Genomic DNA, 27,897 nt, shown 5'->3' on the forward strand with positions numbered 1-27,897 from the left:
TTTTAGACTGTAAACTCTTTGTGATAGAAACTGTATTTATAGCTTACATTCTCTACAGTGTTGGTAAAGTATCATGGACACACTTGTACCATAAATATTTACCAGCTGTTAGAGGTCCTTACCGACAGCTTAGTGCCCCTCTGGCACAAATCACTGTACAGTTGTCATCTTTGGCAGAAAGCTGATGTTGAAAATCTAGGCCAAAATTCTTTTGCTTAACCAAGGCAAACCTGTGAAGTGTTGAATTAGTGAACCTTTTTTTATTTGAAAACTGAGGTTTTTGCCTTATCCAAATTTTAATAATTCATGTGGCATTTACACTCACCAGAGGTCACCTAAAGCTCTTAGCTTATTATATACTTCCAGTAAGACATTGAATGCTTCTTTAGCTTTATCTGTATCTCTACTCATGTTCATTAATTGTCCATTATTTTTTCTTATCTGTTTATACAGCAAACATTTTTTCCTTAAACTTAAAGAAAAGCTCTGTTTTTTTATATAAAGTACTAACCTTTTGATCTGATAAACAGTTCTATTTGGGGGATTCCTTATCCCCACAAGATAAGAAAATTATGGCTAATGAAGACATAAAATAAGACATATTTCTTATAATTCTTGCTGTGAATAAAAATAATAGTGAACATTTATTAATAAAGATAATGTCTTCCTCTCCCTTTGAAATTTCCCTCCTTTTAGGAGGTATTGTAGTACTTGATAAAACTCAGTAAACATTTTTTTCTACCTCTTACCCCTGACTATTAAATATGTAAGCATCCTTTCCTTTGCTGCTTAATTTTGTATAAGTCTTTCTTATAGTATATCTAAATATTCTCCAGTGCTTCTTAGTGCTTCTGTACCTTAAGGACTTATACATGTTAATAGTATAGCCATCAGGTGTCCACCTTATTTTCTCTGTTTACATTTTTTAAATGAAAAAGAGCTTAAGAAACAGCATTTAAGATCTGTAAAATGCATATTATTTCATAGATACAGACCTACCCTTGTAGTACTTGCATGAAAAAGAAATAGGGATGATTTCTAAAAAACAAAGGTTTTTCTCTCTAGTTTGAAATATGATCATACCAGTAAAATTTTTTCCAGGATTTTCTGCCTATTAAACAAGAAAACGAAAAACCACTTCCAGAAAACATGGATGCGTTTGAAAAAGTGAGAACAAAATTAGAAACACAACCACAAGAAGAATATGAAATCATCAATGCAGAGGTAGGATATCTTATGTCTTTTTTTTTTTTTTTTTTTTTTTTTTTGTAATCTGGTATTACCGGTCCGGATGCAAATGAAATACTTTGTGATTCTAGACATAATCCCACAACAAAAGTAAACTGCTTTTGCCTTTATGCTGAAAAACTTAACAAAGAATAAGCAGAATGTGGTTTTTAAAATAAACTGTAAATGAATTTCAAAATCAAAATGAATGTCCAAGTTACTTTAATTCTGGTTTTTGGAAGCAAACACTTCTATTTTTAAATGTTTTAAATAATTCCAAGGAGAAGTTCATATGAAACCATCAACCATCATTTTTTTATTATTATTTGAAAAGTATTTGCTCTGCCTACACTTTTTTTTTAAATAAAAGGAAATACACTTTAAGTAGCGTAATACCATGAAAGCCAAGTAATTGACCATTTAATGGTGTTACCACAGTCATATATCCAGTTGAAACAGATTGAACATGCATGTTCCAGCTTTTTCATTAAGACTGGAAAACAGAACCACAGCTTATAAATGAAAATCACATTCATAGTATAGTGGAAATAGCAGTAGGTTAAGAATCAGGAATTCCAGATTCAAAATAAGTCATTAACTAGCAGGTAATAAATGCGTCTTAGGCTACCTGAAGTCATATCAATCAATCAATTGCATTTAACATATAGGTATTAGACAAGAGCACTATTTATATATTGGGTAATATTCTCTCAATCTCAAATTGTGTATATCTATCAACCCATAAGATGCTTTGTATAAAATCAAATTGAGGGGTGCCTGGGTGGTGTGGTCAATTGGCCATTGTACTCTTGGTTTCAGTTTAGGTCATGATCTCAGGGTCATGAGATAGAGCCCCAAGTCAGGCTCCGCCCTCAGTGCAGAGTCTGCTTGAGACTCTTTCTTCCTCTGCCCCTCCTTCCTGCTCTCTCACTCGCGCACACGTGCGCTCTCACTCTCTCAAATAAATAAATCTTTTTTTTAAAAAATCAAATTGAAACCAGGACAGTTGGTGGTGACTGCATATTTTAGAGGAAAGAATCTCAGGTTATTGATTGTGTTTTCATACTAATCTGAACCACTATTTCTTCATCTGCCTCATTTTAGATTACCTTGAAGATTTTATTTAATCTTTTGTTAACTGAATCCCACCATAGGGATGTCAGATACTCCCAAAATATAGCTAAAGTGGTTTGTTACCGTCATAAGAGCCAAAACAGATCTTGTTATGCCTTCTCTTTGTTGACTCTTAAACTTATATATTAGAAACTCCTCTGGATATTGTGATTGTATGAAAACCGTATCTTAATTACTGTGTTGTAAAAAGTGATCCACTTTAAATTTTTTATGTGTTCATTCATAGACATAGGTCTGCTTTTTATAAAAGATCTCATTTTTTTTTTTTCCATCTTAAATGGTCAGACCAGGGGCTCCCGGGTGGCTCAGTTAGTTAAGCATTTGCCTTTGGCTCAGGTCATGATCTCAGGGTCCTGGATTGAGCCCCGCGTCAGACTCCCTGGGAGTCTGCTTCTTCTAACCCTCCTCCCCGCTCGAGCTCTCACGCTCTCTCTCTGTCAAATGAATAAATAAAAAGTCTTAAAAATAAATGGTCAGACCATCAAACAGTTAATTAAATTGTGTTTAAATTATTATTAAACCATTTTTCTTTTCTTTTTTTTTTTTGGTCAGGTTAAGCATGGTGGTTTCGTTTATTATCAAGAAGGTTGCTGCTTGGTTCGTTCCAAAGACGAAGAAGGTACACCATAGTTTTTCCTTTTTTTTCTAACGTACTCTGATTTTTCATAGGAAATTCAGTATTAATTTCTCAAAGGTATGGAAAATATATATAGATTTTTAGATTATTTCTACATTTTTTTTAAAAAATGACTAGTTAATATCTAGGTTTGCTCAAGATACGGTTAACAGCTATGCCCAAAAGCTTTGGTGGGGAGAATGGACGTGGGATCCAGTATTTTTTGAGCATCTCCTATATCCCAAGTACTACTCTTGAGTCTTTTACGTAGATTATTCAATGTCATTTACGTTCTTTTAACGCTCTAGTTTCTCCATGGTCTGTCCTATGAAGGAAGCCGAATATAGCCTCTCATAGAAGGGGAATGCTAATTCAAAGCGCTGAAATACAGTTTAAAGATTTTTCTAAGTACATCTTACAGAGTTAACACTTTCATACTTTTCTTTATGCAGCAGATAATGATAATTACGAAGTTTTATTCAGTTTGGAGGAACTTAAATTAGACCAGCCCTTCATTGATTGTATCAGAGTTGCTCCTGATGAAAAATATGTAGCTGCTAAGATAAGAACTGAAGATTCTGAAGCATCTACCTGTATAGTTGTGAAGCTCAGTGATCAGCCTGTAATGGAAGCCTCTTTCCCAAATGTGTCCAGTTTTGGTAAGCCACCAAACAAAACAGTCTTCTGTGTTAAAAAGGCAACTGTGAGAATTGTCCGCATCTTTGAAACATTTTTACTTGTCAGTGTGAATGAGGTGAATGCCTAATCCATTTATCCCTATGGACTCCATAGCCTCCTGTGTCTCTCTTATTTAGGAGACCTTCCTTTAAGTGTATATCCAAATTCATGTTCATGTTTTTTAAAGTATTACAGTTGGAATCCAAGCACTACAGTGTATTTCGATAGATCAGTAATTCTTTGCAAATTTACCATTCAGATACATTTTTGCAAATAAGTTGTATCTTAATATGTTACTTAACTTTAAATTTAGGTATTTTTTTTTTAATTTAATGTTATCTTGTCAAGCTATTAGAGCAGATTGCCCAGGGTCACTACCAACAGACTTTGGCACGTGTTGAACTAACTTAATCATCAATAGAAGTTGTGATATTTTGATTAAGAGAACTAACTTTAAATTTTATCTTTTATCATTGAGTGATACACATATTCATAGTTTGTCTTCCCTTTTCATTTTCTGCCATAATTTTCCCCATTGTTTAATAACTAAATGCTTTTGCAGTTGAAATTATAGTCTCATTTATTCTGAGACCTACTTTGGGGGAGATGGGCAGAGAGAGAGGGAAGGAAAATCTTAAGCAGGCCCCATGCCCAGGGTGGAGCCCCACATGAGGCTCAAGCTCATGACCTGTGCCAAAATCAAGAGTCGGATGTTCACTGACTGAGCCACCCAGGCGCCCCCTGAGACATACATTGTGTACATTTTAACCTCTCTAAAATCAAGATGCTATTATACAATGATGTGTTACAGTCACTGTCAACCCGGTGGCAGTCATGGTGTGATCGTGTGAAAACTTCATTGACAGCTTCTGGTAAGATCAAGCAAACTCCACCATGAAAATGTATTTGGTAGTTTGAGATATTCTGTGGTTTGAGGGTAGACAGAAAAGAGATAGGCATGAGAGAATGTGATCCAGTGTTTCTTTAGACTCAAAGTTAGAGATTGTAGGTGTAAACCTAACTTACCTCCTGTAAGCATGTGACACTGAGATACTGAACATTCAACTCTTATTTAGAAACCTGAGACTGAGAACTACTTGAAACCTTGGAATTGATATAGTAATATTTTATTCTCCAGAAAGCTTTCTGGCTTCTATATAACATTGGTTAGCTCCAGTCAAACCTGTGTTCGATTTTACATTTCCAGGGATGAACTTGTAAATCTCTTTTTTTTTTTGTGGCACTCAAAATTTGAATGCCCTGTGCCCTTTTTTTCAACTGTAAATAATATGTAATGTATAGTTCTTTAATTATTTTCTTTCAGAATGGGTAAAGGATGAAGAAGAGGAAGATGTCTTATTCTACACTTTCCAGAGGAACCTTCGCTGTCATGATGTGTATCGAGCAACTTTTGGTGATAACAAACGTAATGAACGTTTTTACACAGAAAAGGACCCAAGGTACTAGAATAATGCAATTAAATTTTTTTCTCCAGGGTTTTTCTCCAGTTATCTAAAGTGCTGTTCTTGATTGACATAAAATGTTGATTTCAGCTAGAACCAGGTGTAATAATAGGCTAAGATGAGCATAATCATTCTTTGATTAGTTGTTTGGATTTAAGATTGGAATCTAGTTATATTCAGACTCACAGTGAACACAAATACACCATTAGACTGCAAATACTAAGTTGCTAACATTCTCTGGGGACTGACACATGAAAGAGTTAATTAAGTCTTTAATAGGGTTGTTATACTACATTTTTTTAAATCTTTTATAAGCCATTACTAGAATAGCATGGTGTCAGTGGCTCAGAATTCACTACTCATTTCACATAAATTATCTGCCTTTTAAATTGTTTAACTTTGAGCCATGATGTCCACTGATCTTTAAATTTTGTTCTCCCCAGTATTTTGGTAATTCCTCCTTAAAGGTAATTCTCTTTACTTCCTTATAATCTAGGACTCATGCCTCATATTACCACTTAGCAGGCTTGGGAGGAAATGACAATAAGTTTATCTGGCAAAATCCCTTGACTCTTACCCAGATACACTTTTCCAAATGATTTATGAGAAACAAATTTCTCCTTAAGACTAGGGTCCTATCACCTTATATGTCATTTAACAGTATAGCTTGGACAATGTCTGAACAGATTTTACAAGGAAAAAAAAGGCATCCGTGTCAGTGAAGTTGATACTCAAAACAAGAAAATTAATCCATCATTTCATGAAATTTCAGAACTGACAAGGATCTTTTTTTTTTTTTAAAGATTTTATTTATTTGAGAGAGAGAGAATGAGAGATAGAGAGCATGAGAGGGAAGAGGATCAGAGGGAGAAGCAGACTCCCTGCTCAGCAGGGAGCCTGATATGGGACTCGATCCCAGGACCCTGGGATCACGACCTGAGCCGAAGGCAGTCGCTTAACCAACTGAGCCACCCAGGTGCCCCTGACAAGGATCTTAATGAAAATCTTATACAGCCCCCAGTTTATATTGAGAATTTGAGGTCTAGAGAAATTCCATTATTCCAGCCCATAGAACTAACATTCTTGGTCTAGTAATGCTGTCGTTGCCTTCCCCCTCCCATGATTTTTTTGGTGAGAAATTATTAGAACTGTTTATTCATACGATTCTATTTTATGTGTCATTTGTCAAGGATATCTTTTGGGGAGATGATAGTTTAAGGTAGTAATTTATTATGTTCTATCAATAACTTATGATTACAACCCATTTGCCATCTTGTGAATGAAGCTCAAAATTAACACAGTAAGCTATACCCTTGAATAAGATACTTGTTTGCCATATATTGGTACCATCCTAATTTCTAAGATTAAGTGGAACCTGTTTGGCTTGTACATACTTTCCTGCTCCATAAGGAACTAACCAGTTATGGTTATGCCTCATTTGACATTCAGAACCCTGATCTACAACAAACTAGTTTGTAAATTCTTAACACTTTATAATCCCCAAATCCAGAGGGGAGGACCAAAGGGAAGAGTAGCATACCTAGAGAGAAAAGGGAGTGAAGGTCTTCAGAGAACTTCTGAAACACAGAGCTGCTTCTTTACCGCGTTTGCTTTGATCCTCAGGGTTTAGTTTTCTGTTCTCATAAGTAAAGTTCACCAAAGTGTGTAATTTCCATTTACCTGCCTCTGGTGGCCCAGTTTGGGGTACCTGATTTTTAAAAAGGTATTGTCATAAATGTGTGTGAAAAGAACCCTTGTGAGGCAGGTTCTTTATCTGCTTTGTTTCCAGTGTTTGAGTAAATTTGGTCGTTCAAAGGTAGCTTTTTGTTTTGATACTAGAATGCCTCTAAAAATCACATTCAAGGAAAATGCCTCTCCACTATTCTTAAAGAGTGATACGTTTTAAATATATATTCTTCCATTTTCAGATATTTCCAGGGCCATTTAATTCACACATTCTAGGGAGAGCAGAATTACAAAGATTCTAAAGGGAAAGATCGGAACAGAATTAGGAGACCTGCCTTTTAAGTCACTGAAAAACACCACCTCCCTCCCCACCATCAAAAACCATTATGGTAGGGTGCCTGGGTGGCTCAGTTGGTTAAGCGACTGCCTTCGGCTCAGGTCATGATCCTGGAGTCCCAGGATCGAGTCCCACATCGGGCTCCCTGCTCAGCGGGGAGTCAGCTTCTCCCTCTGACCGTCTTCCCTCTCGTGCTCTCTATCTCTCATTCTCTCTCTCTCAAATAAATAAATAAAATCTTTAAAAAAAAAAAAAACCATTACTGGTACAAATACTATTCACTATATGATTTACAGTTTGGTTCTATCACTAGAAGCCAGAACAGGGCTAAATTAGAAAAGCCCGTGGGAGATTACTGAAACTGACCTGGTCATTGAAGGCTGGAGGTCTAAACCCCAAAGATCCCAGTGAGGACAACTCAGGGTAACATTGAATATATTAAGCTGCACCAAACACTTAACATCTTAGAAATTTCAAGTAAAAGGAATTTTAGAGATAGACCTTTGATTTTTTTTTTTTTTTTTTTTTTAAGATTTCATTTATTTGACAGAGAGAAAGAAAGACAGAGAGGGAACACAAGCAGGGGGAGTGGGAGGGGAGAAGCAGAGCAGGGAGCCCGATGCGGGGCTCGATCCCAGGACCCTGGGACCATGACCTGAGCCGAAGGCAGACGCTTAACAACTGAGCCACCCAGGCACCCCAGACCTTTGACTTCTTTTAGCAATCAGTCTTTTGAAATCTAGAACAGTTAAAGATTTACATGAAATCATACCGTTGATTAGAAAACAGACACTTGCATCTTTTAGCACTTGATTCTGCTCTTCCTTTTCAATAGAACCTAAATTCTTGTGTGAGAAATGGAATTAGCCTGGAATGGCCCCTTTTCCTCTATGTGGCAGACGGTTCTAGTCTTATTTCTTCTACAGATTGTTTGATCTTGGACAAGCCATTTCTTGTTCAGTTTCTGTGTCCTTGGTAATGCTTTACCTAGGTAATGCTTTAGAATTTAGATAATGACACTCACATGTTGATTCCAAAAGTCTTTCTGAGTTTATTTTGTGTTTCTATGTTCCTTTCATACTTTTGAGTATACCTATCTTTAAATATATTTATGCAAATTAAAAATCCTTGCAAATCATTTCAGACTCCTCACTTACATATCCAATAATACTGCAGAATGGGAAAATTAGAGTTTGCTACCCATGTAGGCATAATGGTTGCAACCAGTGTAATTAATAAAAAGACATGTTTGCTTATTAAAATTGAAATTGATTTTGTGCATTACAGCATGGTCCCTACAGGTAAATTCATAAGACAACCTAGAACTGCTAGATTATGAGCAGAGACTTAATCACTTTCGTGTCTTTATTGATAACTAGGGTACCAGGCCTGTATTAATTGCCATTCATCTAGCCTATTAATTGAGTAAATGGTGCACTTAAGTCAATTTCTCTCTTTCAAGCTAAAACCCTAGTCCAGTGTTGACTGTGACTAACTTTTAACCATTGAATTCTTAGCAATATATAGCAGAATTTAAAGTGTATGTTGCCGGGCGCCTGGGTGGCTCAGTTGGTTAAAGTGTATGTTGCCTTGTGGTAAGCATAGCATAACATACAAACTTGTCAAATTACTATGTTGTACACCTGAAACTAATGTAACGTGCATCACCTGTACTCAAAAAAAAAAGTATATGTTGCTACTAAATCATAAATTAAAACTAATAGAAAAATATTGTGGTAGGTGAAAAAAATGAATAGTATGTCAACTTATTTTTCATAGTAAGCAATTATTTTCATAATCAGAGGTAAAGTACATTTTAAGTTTAAAAATAAATATCAATAGAAATAAATGGGAAAATGGATTGGCCTTAGTTCTTTACATTCCTTGTCTTCTCTCTTTTTGAATTGAAAGTACTTTGGTATCATTCTGTAACGTTTTTTGTTAATGTACACATGTCTTTTTTTAAGATTTACTTTTTTTTTCCAGCTTTTTTGAGATATAAATATATATAACAAGTTGAAAGTATATGTGGTGATTTGATACATTATACCTATCACAAAATGATTAACACAAGAGAGGTAGTTAATATCTCAATCACCTCACAGATTACCACTTTTTTTATGTATGGTAGGAACATTTAAAATCTGTCTTGGCTACTTTCGAGTATATAATACTGTGTTGCTAACTCTATAGTTACCATGCTGGACATCGATCCCCAGAGCTTATTCATCTTATATAACTAAAGATATGGGGGTGCCTGTGTGGCCCAGTCCATTAAGCATCCAACTCTTGGTTTCTGCTCAGGTTATGATCTCTGGGTTGTGAGATCAAGCCCCGCGTTGGGCACCACGCTGGGCTCTGCGCTGGACATGGAGCCTGCCTAAGATTCTCTCCCTCTCCCTCTGGCCCTATCCCTCCTCCCTCCCTCTCAAATAGATAAATAACTGAAGGCATGTACCCTTTCTCCATTATCTCCCCATTTCACCTAGCTCTCAGTTCCTGGCCGGCATTCTACTGCTCTGTTTCTCTGAGTTTGGCTTTTGTAGATTCCACATATATGTGATGTCATAGGATATTTGTTTTTTTCTATCTGACTTACTAGCATAATGCCCTCAAGGCTGATCCATGTTGTTGCAAATGACAAGATTTCCCTTTTGTCATGGCTGAATAATACTACACAGTGTGTGTGTGTGTGTGTGTGTGTGTGTGTATTCTTTATTCATCCATCAGTGGACACTTAGGTTGTTTCCATATCTTGGCTATTGTTAATACTACAGTAAACTTGGGAGTGTAGATATCTTTGTGACCCAGACTCCATTTCCTTTAGATAATACCCAGAAGTGGGGTTGTTGAATCATGTGGTAGTTTGGTAGTTCCTTTTTTAATGTTTTTAAGATTATATTTACTTAAGAGAATTTGCATGAGAGCAGGATGAGGAGCAGAGAGGGAGAGAAACCCAACCAGACTCACACTGAGCACAGAGCCCAACATGGGACTCAATCCCATGACTCCAAGATCATGACCTAAGCCGAAACCAAGTCAGATGCCTAACCAACTGAGCCATACAGGTGCCTCTCCTTTTTTAATTTTTTGGGGAACTTTCCTTTTTTTTCCCATGATAGCTGTATCAGTTTACATTCTCACCAACAGTACACAAGGATTTCCTTTTCTCCTCATCCTCACTAACATCAGTTACCACTTAACCACTTGTCTTTTTGATAATTCTAACGTATGTGAAGTGATATTGTGATTTTGATTTGCATTTCCCTGATGATTAGTGATGTTGAACATCTTTTCATGTATCTGTTGGTCATTTGTATGTCTTCGGAAAAATGTCTGTTCAGGTCTCCTGCCCATTTTTAAAACTTTTTTTTTTTTTTTTTTGCTTTTGAGTTATAGGAGTTCCTTATATATTTTGGATGTTAACCTTTTATCAAATATATATATGGTTTGCAAATACTTTATCCCACTTCATAGGTTGCCTTTTCACTTTGTTGATTGTTTCTTTTGCTATGTAGAAACTTTTTAGTTTGATGTAGTCCCACTTAATTTATCTATTTGTGTCTACTTCTGGTGTCATAAAAAAAAATCATCACCAAGACATCTATCTCAAGGAACTTTTTCCCTATGTTTTCCTCTAGGAGTTTCATATTTTCAGGTCTTATGTTCAAAGTCTTTAATCCAGGGCGCCTGGGTGGCTCAGTCGTTAAGCATCTGCCTTCGGCTCAAGTCATGATCCCAGGGTCCTGGGATCGAGCCCCACATTGGGCTCCCTGCTCAGCAGGAAGCCTGCTTCTCCTTCTCCCACTCCCCCTGCTTGTGTTCCCTCTCTCGCTGTGTCTCTCTCTCTGTCAAATAAATAAAATAAAGTCTTTAATCCATTTCAAGTTAATTTTTGTGAGTAGAGTTAAGATAGGGGTCCAATTTTATTAGCATAGCAGTTTCAAGAGCATGTGATTATCCAGTTTTCCCACACAATTTATTGAAGACATTTTCTGTTCCCTTTTGAGTATTCTTGGCTCCCTTATCCAATATTAGTCGAGCGTATATTCAAGGGTTTCTTTCTGTGCTCTCTGTTCTGTTTCAAGTAGGTCCAAGTGTCTATTTTTTTTAACATTTATTTATTTATTTGACAGCATGAGCAGGAGGGAGGGGGGCAGAGGGCGAGAAGAGAGAGAATCTCAGGCAGACTCCCCACCAAGCACAGAGCCTGACATGGGGCCCAATTTTATGACCTTGAGATTATGACCCGAACTGAAACCAAGAGTCAGACATTCAACCAACTGAGCCACCCAGGCACCCCCCCAAGTGTGTTTTTATGTCAGTACAATATTGTTATGATTATTATAGCTTCGTAATACAGTTTGAGATCAGAAAGTGTGATGCCTTTTACTTCTTTCTCAGGGTTGCTTTGGCTGTTCGAGATCTTTTGTGGTTCTATACAAATTTTGGGATTTTTTTTCTCTTTCTATAAAAAATGCCATTGGAATTTTGATAGGGATTGCTTTCAATGTATAGATGGCTTTGGGTAGTGTGGACATTTTAATGATACTCATTCTTCCAAATCATGAATATGGCATATCTTTCCATTTATTTGTGTCCTCTTTATTTTTTTTCATCAAAGTCTTAAGTTTTCAGTGTATAGGTCTTTTCCTTCCTTGGTTAAATTTTTTACTAAGTATTTGTTTTTGATGCTATATTAAATGGCGGTGTTTTGTGTGTTTTTCAGATATTTCATTGTTAGTGTGTCAAAACACAACTGATTTCTGGATGTTGATTTTACATCCTGAACTGAATTCGTTTATTAGTTCTACAGCAGAATCTTTAAGGTTTTTTTGTATGTAAAGTCATATCACCTGCAAATCCTTGCTGATTTGGATGCTTCTTATTTCTTTTTCTTACTTGATTGCCAGTACTGTGTTCGTTAGAAGTAGTGAGAGTGGTCATCCTTGTGTTGTTACTATATTAGAGGAAAACTTTTCAGCTTTTTACCATTGAATATGATGTTACCTATGGACTTGTCATATATGGCCTTTATAATGTTGAGTATTAGTCATTCCATATCCAATTGTTGAGAGAATCTGTATCAGGAATGGATTTTGAATTTTGTCAAATGTTTTTTCTGTATTTATTGAGATCATGTGATTTTTATCTTTCATTCTATTAATGTATCACATTCATTGATTTGCATATGTTGAACCATTGTTATATCTCAAGGATTAATCTTACTTTAGCATGATGAATAATCTTTTCAGCATGCTCTTGAATTAGGTTTGCTAGCATTTTGTTGAGTATTTTTGTATCTATATTCACCAGGGATATTGGATAGTTTTCTTAAGTGTCCTTGTCTGGCTTTTGTACTGTGTAATACTGGCCTGATAAAATGAGTTTGGAAGTGTTTCCTTTTCTTCAATTTTTTTTGGAAGAGTTTGAGAAGGATTGGTGCTAATTCTTTAAATGTTTGGTAGATTTCACCTGTGAGTCCATCTGGTTCTGGGCTTTTCCTTGCTGGGAAATTTTTGATTACCACTTCAGGCTCCTTACTCTTTATTGGTCTGTTCAGATTTTCTATTTCTTCATGATTTGGTTTTGGTAGGTTGTATGTTTCTAGGAATTTATTCATTTTTTTCTAGGTTATTTGTTGGCATATAATTGTTCACGGTAGTCTTATACTCCTTTTTATTTCTATAGTATCAGTTGTAATGTGTCCTCTTTCTTTTCTGATTTTGAGTCTTTTTTTCTTAGTGTAGCTAAAAGTTTGTCAGTTTTATCTTTTCAGAAAGCAGCTCTTAGTTTTGTTGATCTTTTCTGTTGTTTTTCCAGTCTTTTTAATTTATTTCTTCTCTGATCTTTGTTACAATTTCCTTTCTTCTGCTAACATTGGGCTTATTTTTTTTCTTTTCTAATTTCTTTTTTTTTACTTTTTTTTATTATGTTTCTTTTTCTAATTTCTGGAGGCATGATGTTAGGTCGTTTATTTGAGATAGTTTTTTTTTTCTTTCCTTTTTTTTTAAAGTAGGCTCCATACCCAAGGTGGGGCTTGAACTCACCACCCTGAGATCAAGAATTGCATACTACCAACCAGGCCAGCCAGGCACCCCTATTTGGGAAAAAAAAAAATTTTTTTTTAAAGATTTATTTATGTATTTGAGAGAGAAGGAGTGTGGTGGGAAAGGGCAGAGGGAGAGAGGAACTTAAGCAGACTCCATGCTGAGCACAGAGCTCAGTCTCAGAATCCTGAGATCACGACCTGAGCTGAAACCAAAAGTCAGAGGCTTAACCCACTGCACCACCCAGGCACCCCAAGGTATTTCTTAATGTAGGCATTTATCACAAACTTCCCTCTTAGAAGTACTTTTGCTGTATCCTATAAGTTTTGGTATGTTGTATTTCTATTTTCATTTGTTTCAAGATATTTTTTATTTCAGTTTTTATTACTTTGACCCATTGCTTATTTAGTGGCGTACTGTTTAATTTCCATATATTTGTGAATTTTCCAGTTTTCCTTTAATTGATTACTATCGTGGTTGGAAAAGATACTTGGTATGGTTTCAGTCTTCTTTAATTTGCTAATACTTGCTTTGTGACCTAACATGATCTATACTGGAGAATATTCCTTGTGCACTTGAGAAGAATGTATTCAGCTGCTGGTTGATTGGTCGGCATATGTCTGTTTACAACCACTTTGTCTAAAGTATATGTAGTCCAAGTCCAACATTTTCTTACTGATTTTCTGCCTGGATGATCTTTCCATTGTTGAAAGTGGGGTATTAAATTCCCCTACTATTATCGTATTGTTGTCTATTTTTCCCTTCAGATCTATTGGTATTTGCTTAATCCATTTAGGTCCTCTGATGTCGAGTGCATATAGTCATACCTTGTTTTATTGCACTTCACAAACTGCTTTTTTTGTGGCAATCCTGTGTTGCGCAAGTCTGTTGGCACCATTTTTTCAACAGCACTTGCTTGCTTCATGTCTCTGTCACTTTTTGGTAGTTATCACAATATTTCAGACCTTTTCATTATTATTTGTTTATGGTGATCTGTGATTAGTGATTACCACTCCCTGAAAGTTTAGATAATGATTAGCATTTTTAGCAATAAATATTTTTTATTAACATATATACATTGTGGTTTTAGACATAATGCTGTTGCATACTTAACAGTTGACAGTATAGTGTAAACATAACTTATTTGCACTAGGAAACCAAAAAATTCATTTGACTCACTTTTGGCAGTGGTTCTTAACCTACCCATATCTCCAAGGTATGTCTATATATTTACAACTGTTATATCCTCTTGATGAACTGACTTCTTTACTGTTATATAATGGCCTTCTTTATCTCGTGTTACAGCTTTTGAGTTAAAGTGTATTTTCACTTACATTAGTATAGCTACTCCTGCTCTCTATTGGTTTCCACTTGCATGAAATTTCTTTTTACATCCCCTCATCTTGAGCCACTGTGTGTCCTTGAAGCTGAAGTGAGTGTCTTAGTGGTAGCATACAGTTGGGCCTTTTTGTCTGTCCATTCAGCCACTCTGCCATTTGATTGGGAATTTAATCCATTTACATTTGGAGTAATTATGGGTAAGAACTTACTAATGCCATCTTATTAATGGTTTTTAGCTATTTTGTAGTTCCCATGTTCCTTTCTTCCTCTCTTGCTATCTTCCTTTGTGCTTAGGTTTTTTCCACAGTGCTGTTCTCTTTATCTTTTGTATGTTTTCTGTAGGCTTATGCTTTGTGGTTACCATGACTTGTCTTCTCTTTCTAAGAAAATTTGTCCTGTAAAGCCAGTTGTATTTTGACATTTCCTGTAACCACATATCTGCCAAGTAATTGACCAAGTAACTTATCTTTTGATTACCTGTGTCATCATCAAACAAAAATAAATAGATAAAAAGTATTGAAAATAGTAAAGACAGTGTTGAAAATAAAGAGCAAACGAGAGTAAGGGACTTGACCTACAACCATACCATGTATTAAAACACATGAATCTATAATAGTTAATACAAATTGACAGATAATAGAGACCAGAATAGATAACTCTAAAACTTAAATGATAAAAGAGGCATCACAGATTAATGAAAAATGAATGGGTATTATTTTTTTAAAGATTTATTTATTTCTGAGAGCGAACACGCAGGTGCACAGGTATGGGGAGGGGTCCCGGGAGAGGGAGAGAAGCAGACTCTCCACTGAGTGCAGAGCCTCACATAGGGCTTGATCCCAGGAACTTGAGGTCATGACCTGAGTGGAAATGAAGAGTCAGACACTTAACCAATCAAGCCATCCAGGTGCCCCTGAATGGGTATTATTTTTTAATGCTGTGGGAACCTGGGTGGTCAGTCATTTGAGTGTTATCACTCTTGATTTCAGCTCAGGTTATGATCTCAGGGTTGTGAGATTTTCAGCAAAAGGACAAGTTAATATCCTTAATTTATGAAGAGATGTTTATAGGCTAATAATTTTAACTACGTCCCAAGTTTAAAATGGACAAAGACATGTCACAGAATAGGGGCGCCTGGGTGGCTCAGTCGTTAAGCGTCTGCCTTCGGCTCAGATCATGCTCTCAGGGTCCTGGGATCGAGCCCCGCATCGGGCTCCCTGCTCCACGGGAAGCCTGCTTCTCCCTCTCCCACTCCCCTTGCTTGTGTTCCTGCTCTTGCTCTCTGTCAAATAAAATCTTTAAAAAAAAAAAAAGATGTCACAGAGGAAATAAAATTGTCAAACATGGTAATGTCCAGTACAGTAGGAATCTTAACCAAAATATTAGCCATGCTTATCTCTATGTGGTGAGATCCAGGGTTATCATCCTTCTTTGTATTTTCAGTATTTTCAGTATGGATTACTTTTATAATAAGGAAATATGTAAATGTAACATTTAAACCCATCCAGTGAATTAATATAAGGTTCTTGGGATATTATCTGATTATATGTATTAAGAGTCATTAAAAATACTGTTTATCATTAAATTAGTATTTCCATTCCTAAGAATTTGTGTTAGGGAAATAACTGTAAAGGTCAGGGAGGAAGAACTGTCTTCATGAATATATTCTCTGGTTATGTTCTTTATTGCTATGAAACATTAAAATCTAGTTTTAAGAATTATAATGCAACCTGATAGGTTATTAGGTAGCCATTAAAGATAATGATCATAAAGACGAATTAATTTGGGCAGAGATGCGGATACTGTGAAGTCACAAATGCAGAATACAGAATTGCATTTATATTTTATTTCAGTTTAAAGACATGCATGAGTAAAATAAGTCATGGAGATGAAAAGTACAGCATAAGGAATATACTCAATAATATTGTAATCATGTTGTATGGTAACAAATGGTAACCACATGTGATGAACATTGAGTAATGTATAAAGTTGTCTAATCACTATTGTATACCTGAACTTATAGAACATTATATATCAACTGTACTTTAATAGTTAAAAAAATTAATTTAAAAACAAATGCATGAAATATAAATAAACTTGGGAAGGAAAAATAGAAAAAATTAAAATAGTTATTAATTTTTTAAATGTGTTGAGTTGCAAGGGCTTTTCTTCCTATTTCTGTTTTTGTTATTTCTATTTTGTTTTGTTGTAAAAACTGGGAGGGGGGAAAAAAGCCAAAGTGCATGCAGAGGAAGAACAAAGTAAACTCTGTCTCTCTCCTTCCCTACAATTACATATCTCCTCTAGGAAGTTTATTTCCTCTTTCCAGCAAAAAGTCCTATAATCTATTAATGTGATTGGGAGTTAGATGATGTTTATAGTTTACATTAAAATGCATTCAGAAAAAGATGGATTGATAGGTACACAGATGTGATTAAGGAAATATAACAAAATGTTGGTAATAATTGAATCTCAGTGGTGGGTATATGGGTATTCACCTGACATTTTCAACTTTTCTGTAGGTTTGAAAAATGTTCATGATAAAATGTTAAGAGAAAAATGATTTTAAATATCTTTGTGGGGGAAATGAGAAAAATAATATCCAGTTTTTTAAATAAGCAGTATTCACTAAGGAGTTTTTATTTTCTGTCTGCATTATAAAGCAACATATGTACAGCAGGCAGTGAGATGCTGTCTTTAAGGTAGCATGCCTTTGAAATTTACTGGATTTCTTCTCTCTCTCTCTCTCTCTCTCTCTGTGTGCGCGCATGCACGTGCAGCTATTTTGTTTTCCTATATCTTACAAAAGACAGTCGTTTCCTTACTATAAATATTATGAACAAGACTACTTCTGAAGTGTGGTTGATAGATGGCCTAAGCCCTTGGGACCCACCAGTACTTATCCAGAAGCGAATACATGGAGTCCTTTACTACGTTGAACACAGAGATGATGAATTATACATTCTCACTAATGTTGGCGAGCCTACAGAATTCAAGGTAATCCTGGATTCTCTGTATACCCATTTGAACTGTTAAAAAGTGTCACACTTCCATCAACAATATTTCTTGCTCTAGGAGTTAACTGTTTTGTAGGCTTTTGGTTACGTGTAGAAATTGATGCTACCTTCCTATTGATAACCAATCCCATTTCTCTTCCCTTAGATATAATGCCTGTACATATTGTAATTGTGCCTAAAAGGTTAGTAAATGAAACATACTTTATCCTGTTCTTACCAGTTATCAAAGCCAAACTTAATGATTTGAAAGAATAAACTTTTATAAACTCATGATTTTATAAGTTTTAGCAATTTGGATTGATCTCATCTAGGCAGTTCTGCTGGTCCCAGCTAGGCTTCCCAGTGCATCCCTAGTTAGCTGTTTCTCAAATGCCTTCATTCAAACATTCATTGGTTTGCTGTAAGGTAAGCACTAGGCCATGCTGTCTCACCACATGGCAGGCTAGCCTGGGCTCGTTCATATGATGATGGTCACACTGCAGCCCTGTTGCAAGCTCGTTGCTTTGGCTCTTCATAAAACAGTGAAGATTAATATGGTCTAGTTTTCTGGATGCTAGAAAGTTAGCATGTTTTGTTACCTAGATCTCTTCTGACTTTGTTCCACACAGCTCATGAGAACAGCAGCTGATACCCCTGCTATTATGAACTGGGATTTATTTTTCACAATGAAGAGAAATACCAAAGTCGTAGACTTGGACATGTTTAAGGATCACTGCGTTCTGTTCCTGAAGCACAGCAATCTACTTTACGTTAATGTGATTGGTCTGGCTGATGATTCAGTTCGGTCCCTAAAGGTATGTTTAATTTTCAAAAAGACGATGCTGTTAATCAAAATCCATACAGTTTAGTTTAACAGAACATCAAATTTTGAATAGTAGCAATGTACTTTTTCTTAAAAGAAATTTAATTTAAATGAAATATAGCATATTGGGTTTTTTCATGTTTAGGAGGTTTATTTTAGAATTATTTAGCGGACCTTGATTTTAATAAAGTTTTACTTAAAATACTGTCTTGTAGCATGAACTTCAGAAGTAGAGGTCAGTGTCGTCATATTTCTCTTTCTACATATCTCTATGTATCATACATCTCTACAACTTTAGGTATGCTGGTAGCTTGGGCCAGCTTGCCAGCTAGTGCCTAACCAACCACTGCTTGCTGCTCCCATCCCACACCCCGAAGAGGGATGTGCCTGCTGTATTTCTGCCATTATGTCTGCACCATCTTCTTGCCAGTTTTCTTAACCTGCTGGGGTTTGGGGGAAGGGAGTGGCCCACACCCCGAATAGGGATGTGCCTGCTGTATTTCTGCCATTATGTCTGCACCATCTTCTTGCCAATTTTCTTAACCTGCTGGGGTTTGGGGGAAGGGAGTGGCAGTGGTCTCCACGGCAGCACAGCCATGATGGTGGCACATTTGCCTGGCAGGCTGAGTTGCTGGTATTGCCCACGGCTGCCAGGAAAGATAATCTGCCTCCACAAGTGAACTTGTTAAAATTGGTGAGTGCCAACCTTATTGCCCAGTGTTAAAGCAGCATTAACATGTAGGTCAGATAACAGGTGCTGAAGGGAAGGGGAAAGGCCTCCATTTTACTTGATAGGGAAAAAATTGTTAAGCCAGTTGACCACTTATACCTCCCTAATTGCATTATTGTCATAGTCTCCTAAAATGCACTTCCAGTAAATTCACTGGATGTTTATTGAATTTCTGTACACAAAGATTAAATATACAATGGGCTTATGTAAGTGGCCCAGGAAAGCCCGTGTAGGGGAAGCAGATTTTGAGATAAACTTAAGAGGATAGATAGAATTCTGACAGGGAGGGAAATGGTATTATAGGATGAGAAAGTCCATCAAATAAAGCTCTAAGCTGGAGAAGTTCAGAAAATGTTCAGGAAACTGCTAATAATTCTGTTTTATTGAAACACAATAAACGTATGTAGGATGAAGCTATGATTTGACGTTCTTTGACTTTCAAATGAGAAACTTATGCATAAATTATGAAGAGGAACATTTGAAGTTTTGGGGCATAGAAATGAGTTGAGTCGAATTATACTTCATGAGGTTATCTGGCGGCCATTTTAGGCTCCACCAAAGCTTGCTTTGATGATGAGGCGCAAGGAAATTAGCTTCAAGTTTGTTATGGTATACATAAGCAATACCAAGGTTCCTAAAACATTTTCCAGCTACTCCCTAAAATCAAATTATCAAATAGAACATCTTGTATTTTAGAGGACTATGTAGGTGTCCTTAAAATAAAAATGGTGATTTAAACTTAGTGATTTTCTTATTGCCTTCATCTACTGGATTCAAAGTTTCTTTTTACTTGCTAATTGATGCCAAAACCATACATCTTCAATTGGGAAATTGAAGAAAGGGAAATCCCATCTTGAATAGGGATGAGAGAGAATGTATAATTTCTAGCAGTGCATTTCTTACAGCAAAATTGTATGTCAAGACAATTGGGATGTTATGAGAGTTTTTACTATAATAAAATTTGACTTCTCGGGGCGCCTGGGTGGCTTAGTCGTTAAGCATCTGCCTTCGGCTCAGGTCATTCTGGGATCGAGCCCCGCATCGGGCTTCCTGCTCGGCGGGAAGCCTGCTTCTCCCTCTCCCACTCCCCCTGCTTGTGTTCCCTCTCTCGCTGTCTCTCTGTCAAATAAATAAATAAAATCTTTAAAAAAATAAATAAAATTTGACTTCTCACTAAATATGACCTTTTGCATTTTTTAAGTGTTCCTAGTTTAAAGATAATGCCTCAGTTCCTGTGGTCTTAACTGCCATTGCAACAAACATCGTCTTTTTTTAGTTTTTATTTTAATCACCTGGTGCTCATCAGGATGAGCGCACTCCTTAATCGCTGTCATCTGTTTCACCCACCACTCCAACCCACCTCCCTTCTGGTAACTGCCAATACTCTATATAGTCTCTTGCTTTGTCTTTTTTTTTCTTCCTTTGCTCCTTTTCTTTCTTAAATTCCACATATGAGGGAAATCATTGGTGTTTTTCTCTGACTAATTTAACTTAGCGTAATACTCTCTAGCTCCATCCATGTCATTGTAAATGGCAAGATTTCATTCTTTTTTGTGGCTGAATAATATTCCTGTGTGTGTGTGTCTACACACCACATCTTTATTCATCTGTCAGTGGACACTTGGGCTGTTTCCATAATTTGGCTATACAATACTGTGATAAACATAGGAGAGCAGGGGCGCCTGGGTGGCTCAGTCGTGAAGCATCTGCCTTCGGCTCAGGTCATGATCCCAGGGTCCAGGGATAGAGCCCCGCATTGGGCTCCCTGCTCGGCAGGAAGCCTGCTTCTCCCTCTCCCACTCCCCTTGCTTGTGTTCCTGCTCTCGCTATCTCTGTCTCTGTCAAATAAATAAAATCTTAAAAAAAAATAGGGGTGCATGTATTTCTTTGAATTAGTATTTTTGTATTCTTTGGGTCAATACCCAGTAGTGAGATTGCTTAATAGTAGGGTTATTCGGTTTTTAATTTTTTGAGGAACCTCCATACTGTCTTCCACAGTGGCTGCACCAGTTTACATTCCTATCAACAGTGCAAGAGGGTAGGTTCCTTTTTCTCCACATCCTTGCCAATACCTGCTGTTTCTTGTGTTTTTTATTTAAGCCATTCTGACAGGTGTGAGGTGGTATCTCATCATAGTTTTGATAAGTGAAAATGAGCATCTTTTCACATGTTTGTTGGCCATGTCTTCTTTAAGAAATGTCTGCTCATGTCTTCTGCCCATTTTTTTAATTTGATTGTTTTGGGGGGGTTGAGTTCTATAAGTTATATATTTTAGATATTGCCCTTTATTGGATATGTCATTTACAAATATCTTCTTCCATTCTGTAGGTTGCCTTTTAGTTTTGTTGTTTCCTTTGCTGTGCAGAACTTTTTATTTTGATGTAGTCCCAATAGTTTATTTTTGCTTTTGTTTCCCTTGCCTTAGGCATGTATCTAGACTAGGGGGGACGTATCTAGAATAACGTTGCTATGACCGATACTGCCTGTGCTCTCTTCTAGAATTTTCATGGTTTCAGGTCTCACATTGAGGTCTTTACTCCATTTTGAGTTTCTGTTTCTGTGTGGTGTATGAAAGTGGTCCAGTTTTATTCTTTTGCATGTGGCTATCCAGTTTTCCCAGCACCATTTGTTGAAGTCAAGAGACTGTCTTTTTCCTATTGGATATTCTTTCCTGCTTTGTCAGAGATTAATTGACCATATAGTTGTGGGTTTATTTCTGGATTCTATTCCGTTCTTTTGATCTACATGTCTATTTTTGTGCCGATACCATACTGTTTTGATCATTGCAGCTTTGTGGTGTAACTTGAAGTCCAGAATTGTGATGCCTTCAGCTTTGCTTTGCTTTTTCAAGATTGCTTTGGCTGTTTGGGGTCATTTGTAGTTCCATACAAATTTTAGGATTGTTTGTTCTGGTTCTGTGAAAAATGCTGTTGGTATTTTGATAGGGATTGCATTAAATGTGTAGATTGCAGGTGCCTGGGTGGCTCAGTTCGTTAAGCAACTGCCTTCAGCTCAGGTCATGATCCTGGAGTCCCTGGATCGAGTCCCACATCAGGCTCCCTGCTCGGCTGGGAGTCTGCTTCTCCCTCTGACCCTCCCCCCTCTCATGTGCTCTCTCTCTCATTCTTTCTCTCTCAAATAAATCTTTAAATAAATAAATGTGTAGATTGCTTTGGTAGTCCAGATATTTCAACAGTGTTTTTTCTTCCAATCCATGAGCATGAAATGTCTTTCCATTTGTGTCCTCCCCAGTTTCTTTCATTGGTGTTTTGTAGTTTTCAGAGTACAGGTCTTTTACCTTTTTGCTTAGGTTTATTCCTAGGTATCTTATTATTTTTGGTATAATTGTAAATGGGATTTTCTTAATTTCTCTTCTTCATTATTGTGTATAGAAATGCAACAGATTTCTGTACATTGATTTTGTATCCTGCAACTTTACTGAATTCATTTATCAGTTCTAGCAGTTTTTTGGTGGTATCTTTCAGATTTTCTATTTATACTATCATGTCATCTGCAAATAGTGAAAATTTTACTTCTTCCTTACCAATTTAGATGGCTTTATTTCTTTTTGTTGTCTGATTGCTGTGGCTAGGACTTCCAGAACTCTGCTGAATAAAAGTGGTGAGAGTGGACATACTTGCCTTGTTTCTGACCTTAGGGGAAAGGCTCTCAGTTTTTCCCCATTTAGGATGATGTTAGCTGTAGGTTTTTCCTAACTGGCCTCTATTATGCTGAGGTATATTCCCTCTAAACCTACTTTGTTGATGGTTTTTTGTTTTTTGTTTTTTTTTTAATCATGAATGGATGTTGTCCTTTGTCAAGTACGTTTTCTGCATCTACTGAAATGATAATATGGTTCTTATTCTTTCTCTTCCTGATGTGGTGTATCATGTTGATTGATTTGTGAATATTGAACCGCCCTTGCAACCCAGGAATAAATCCTACTTGGTTGTGGTAAATGATGTTTTTAATCTGTTGTTGGATTCAGTTTGTTAGTATTGTGTTGAAGGTTTTTGCATATATTTTCAATAGAGATATTGACCTGTAGTTCTCCTTTTTTGTGGGGTCTTTATCTGGTTTTAGTATCAGGGTAATGCTGGCCTCATAGAATGAATTTGGAAGTTTTCCTTTTCTAATTTTTGGAATAGTTTGAGAAGAATACATACGAACTCTTTAAATGTTTGGTAGAATTCACCTGTGAAGCCTTCTGGTCCTGGACTTTTCTTTGTTCATTTTTTGATTACTGATTCAGTATCATTGCTGGTTATCAGTCTGTTAGAATTTTTTATTTCTTTCTATTTCAGTTTTGGTAGGTTATCTGTTTCTAGGAATTGTCCATTTCTTCTAGGTTGTCCAATTTGTTGGCATATAATTTTTCATAATCTCTTATAATTGTTTGTATTTCTGTGGTGTTTGTTGCTATTTCTTCTCTTTCATTTGTAATTTTATATATTTGGGTCCTTTTTCTTTTTCTTGATAAGTCTGGCTAGAGGTTTATCAATTTTATTGATTTTTTTTTTCCAAAGAACCAGCTCCTCATTTCATTGACCTATTTCTATTGCGTTTTTTTGTTTTGTTTTATGTTTTTTAGTTTCTATATCACTTATTTCTGCTCTGATCTTTTATTATTTCCTTCATTCTGCTGGGTTTTTGTTGGTTTTTTTTTAAGATTTATTTATTTGGGAGAGGGAGAGAGAGTCTCAAACAGACTCCTCCCTGAGTGCAGAACCAGACACAGGGCTCAATCTCACGACCCTGAGATCACCACCTGAGCTGAAACCAAGAGTTGGATGCCCAACCAACTGTGCCACTCAGGTGCTCCACCTTCTGCTGGTTTTAGATTTTGTTCTTCTTTTTCTTTTTTTCTTCTCTTTTTTAATGAACTTTTAAAAAAAAAAATTTATTATGTTAATCACCATACGTTACATCATTAGTTTTTGATGTAGTGTTCCATGATTGTTTGCATATAACACCCAGTGCTCCATTCAATACGTGACCTCTTTAATACCCATCACCAGGCTAACCCATCCCCAGGCTAACCCATCCCCCCATCCCCTGCCCCTCTAGAACCCCCAGTTTGTTTCTCAGAGTCCATAGTGTCTCAAGATTTGTCTCTCCCTCCAATTTCCCCCCCTTCATTTTTCCCTTCCATCTTTTTTTTTTTAAACATATAATGTAGTATTTGTTTGACAGGTACAGCTCTGTGATTCAACAGTCTTACACAATTCACAGGGCTCACCATAGCACATACCCTCCCCAGTGTCTATCACCCCAGCCACCCCATCCCTCCCACCCCCCCACCACTCCAGCAACCCTCAGTTTGTTTCTTGAGATTAAGAATTCCTCATATCAGTGAGATCATATGATACATGTCTTTCTCTGATTGACTTATTTTGCTTAGCATAGTACCCTCTAGTTCTATCCTCTAGTTCTGTCCTTGCAAGTGGCAAGATTTCATGTTTTTTGATGGCTGCATAGTATTCCATTGTATATATACACCACATCTTCTTTATCCATTCATCTGTTGATGGACATCTAGGCTCTTTCCATAGTTTGGCTATTGTGGCCATTACTGCTATAAACATTGGGGTGCACATAGCCCTTCGGATCACTACATTTGTATCTTTGTGGTAAATACCCAGTAGTGCAATTGTTGGGTCATACGGTAGCTCCATTTTCAACTTTTTGAGGAACCTCCATACTTTTTTCCAGAGTGGCTACACCAGCTTGCATTCCCACCAACAGTGTAGGAGGGTTCCCCTTTCTCCGCATCCTTACCAACATCTGTCGTTTCCTGACTTACTAATTTTAGCCATTCTGGTGTGAGGTGGTATCTCATTGAGGTTTTGATTTGGATTTCGCCGATGCCCAGGGATGTTGAGCACTTTTTCTTGTGTCTTTTGGCCATTTGGATGTCTTCTTTGGAATAATGTTCATGTCTTCTGCCCATTTCTTGATTGGATTATTTGTTCTTTGGGTGTTGAGTTTGATAAGTTCTTTATAGATTTTGGATACTAGCCCTTTATCTGATATGTCATTTGCAAATATCTTCTCCCATTCTGTCAGTTGTCTTTTGGTTTTGTTGATTGTTTCCTTTGCTGTGCAAAAGCTTTTTATCTCTTTTTTTTTAAGATTTTATTTACTTATTTGACAGAGACAAAGCAAGAGAGAGAACACAAGTAGGGGGAGTGGGAGAGGGAGAAGCAGGCTCCTTGCTGAGCAGGGAGCCCAATGTGGGGCTCGATCCCAGGACCCCAGATCATGACCTGAGCTGAAGGCAGATGCTTAACGAATGAGTCACCCAGGTGCCCCAAAAGCTTTTTATCTTGATGAAGTCCCAATAGTTCATTTTTGCCCTTGCTTCTCTTGCCTTTGGCGATGTTTCTAGGAAGAAGGTGCTACGGCTGAGATCGAAGAGGTTGCTGCCTGTGTTCTCCTCTAGGATTTTGATGGACTCCTGTCTCACATTTAGGTCTTTCATCCATTTTGAGTATTTTTGTGTGTGATGTAAGGAAATGGTCCAGTCCAGTCATTCTTCTGCATGTGGCTGTCCAGTTTTCCCAACACTATTTGTTGAAGAGACTGTCTTTTTTTCCATTGGACATTCTTCCTGCTTTGTCGAAGATTAGTTGACCATAGAGTTGAGGGTCCATTTCTGGGCTCTCTATTCTGTTCTTCTTTTTCTAGCTCCTTTAGGTGTAAAGTTAGGTTGTTTGAGATTTTTTTTCTTCTTGAGGTAGGCCTATATTGCTATAAACTTTCCTTTTAGAACCGTTTTTGCTCCATCCCAAAGGTTTTGAACCATTGTGTTTCCATTTTCATTTGTTTCTGTGTACTTTTTTATTTCTTTTATTTCCTGATTGACCCATTTATTGTTTAGTAACATGTTATTTAACCACCATGTATTTGTGATCTTTTCCAAACTATTTCTTGTGGTTTATTTCCAGTTTCATAGCACTGTGGTCCGAAAAAGATGCATGGTATGACTTAGGTCTTTTTAAATATGTTAAGGCTTATTTTGTGGCCTAATATGTGATCTGTTCTGGAGAATGGTCCATGTTTACTTGAAAAGAATGTGTATACTGCTGTTTTAGGATGTAATGCTCCGAATATATCTGTTAAATCCATCTAGTCCGGTGTGTTATTCAAAGACATTGTTTCCTTGTTGATTTTCTGTTTAGGTGATCTGTCCATTGATGTAAGGGGGGGCATGAAAGTCCTTTGCTATTACTGTATTGTTGCCATTTAGTTCCTTTATGTGTCTTATTAACTGTTTTATGTATTTGGGTGCTCCCATTTTGGGTTCATAAATATCTATAATTATTAGATCTTGTTGGATTGTCTCATTTATTATATAGTGTCCTTCTTTGTCTCTTGTTACAGTCTTATTTTTTTTAATTTTTTTATTGTTATTGTTACAGTCTTTAAAATATATTTTGTAGGGGCGCCTGGGTGGCTCAGTCGTTAAGTGTCTGCCTTCGGCTCAGGTCATGATCCCAAGGTCCTGGGATCGAGCCCCACATCGGGCTCCCTGCTCGGCGGGAAGCCTGCTTCTCCCTCTCCCACTCCCCCTGCTTGTGTTCCCTCTCTCACTGTGTCTCTCTCTGTTAAATAAATAAATAAAATCTTAAAAAAAAAAAAATCCTAAGTAAAAAGTCATGCCCCTCAGCATTCTGGGGGCCGGACTGTCTGAAAAAAAAAATATATATATATATATATATATTTTGTCCTTTATAAGTATTGCTACTCCAGCTTTATTTTGATACCATTTGCATGATAAATGTTTCTCCATCCCCTCACTTTCAATCTGCAGGTGTTTTTAGGTCTAAAATGAGTTTCCTGTAGGCAGCATTTAGATGAGTCTTATTTTTTATTTGTTCTGTCACCCTAGGTCTTTTGATTGGAGCATTTAGTCCATTTACATTCAAAGTAATTGATAGGTATGTACTTATTGCCATTTTATTATTTGTTTTGTGGTTTGTTTTCTGCAGTTTTTCTCTGATCCTTTTTTCCCTCTCTCTCTTTCATCATTCAGCAATACAGTGATGGATTTCTTTGTCTTTATTATTTGCGTATTTATGAGTGGTTTTTGATTTGTGGTTACCATTAGGTTTTTATATAACCTCTGCTGCATATAGCTAAAGTCTATATTAAGTTGATGGTCATTTAAGTTTGAACCATTCTTTACTCCTCTCCACCCCAAGTTAGGTATATGGTGTCATATTTTACATATTTTACATCCTTTTATTTTGTGGGTTCATTTTATTGCTTTTGTGCTTCCTATGGTCATGCTGTCTTTTTTTTTTTTAATATTTTATTTATTTATTTGACAGAGAAAGATAGCGAGAGAGGGAACACAAGCAGGGGGAGTGGGAGGAGGAGAAGCAAGCTTCCCGCAGAGCAGGGAGCCCAATGTGGGGCTCGATCCCAGGACCCCGGGATCATGACCTGAACCGAAGGCAGACGCTTAACAACTGAGCCACCCAGGCGCCCCCATGCTTTTTTTTTTATCTTTCCTTTCCACTCAAAGAATCCCCCTTAAGATTTCTTGCAGGGCTGGTTTAGTGGTCATGAACTCCTTGTTTTTGTTTGTCTAGAAAACACTTTCTCTCTCTCTCCATTCTGAATGATAGCCTTGCTGGGTAGAATATTCTTGGCTTTAAGTTTTTCCCATTCAGCACTTTGAATACATCATGTCACTTGTTTCTGGCTTGGAAGGTTTCTGCTGAAAAACCTACTGATAGCTTTATGGGGTTTCCTTTGTATGTAACGGTCTTCTTTTGTCTTGCTGCTTTTATTTTATTTTATTTTTTGTA

At 36.7% G+C, this 27,897-nt stretch overlaps 1 protein-coding gene across 6 annotated transcripts in view; it reads left to right on the top strand.

Moving 5' to 3' along the window:
• Positions 1-27,897, top strand: part of PREPL (prolyl endopeptidase like) — an 81,329-nt gene that overhangs the window by 11,119 nt on the left and 42,313 nt on the right. For 5 of the 6 annotated variants that reach the window (XR_015768963.1, XM_028103906.2, XM_028103910.2 and 2 more), the window contains 6 exons: positions 1,102-1,224; positions 2,914-2,980; positions 3,430-3,636; positions 4,980-5,115; positions 17,313-17,529; positions 18,158-18,343. Coding sequence is in view for 5 of the 6 variants with exons in the window: in XM_028103906.2 (XP_027959707.1) it covers positions 1,102-1,224; positions 2,914-2,980; positions 3,430-3,636; positions 4,980-5,115; positions 17,313-17,529; positions 18,158-18,343 (936 nt within the window). In the remaining variant the exon portion in view is untranslated. The remainder of the gene's footprint in view (positions 1-1,101; positions 1,225-2,913; positions 2,981-3,429; positions 3,637-4,979; positions 5,116-17,312; positions 17,530-18,157; positions 18,344-27,897) is intronic. The other variant, XM_028103908.2, reaches the window with a different exon arrangement.

This window comes from Eumetopias jubatus, unplaced genomic scaffold (assembly GCF_037043125.1).
Source record: "Eumetopias jubatus isolate StellerSeaLion01/CBP00866 unplaced genomic scaffold, mEumJub1_p1.0 scaffold_9, whole genome shotgun sequence".
In the NCBI taxonomy this organism is placed as follows: domain Eukaryota; kingdom Metazoa; phylum Chordata; class Mammalia; order Carnivora; family Otariidae; genus Eumetopias; species Eumetopias jubatus.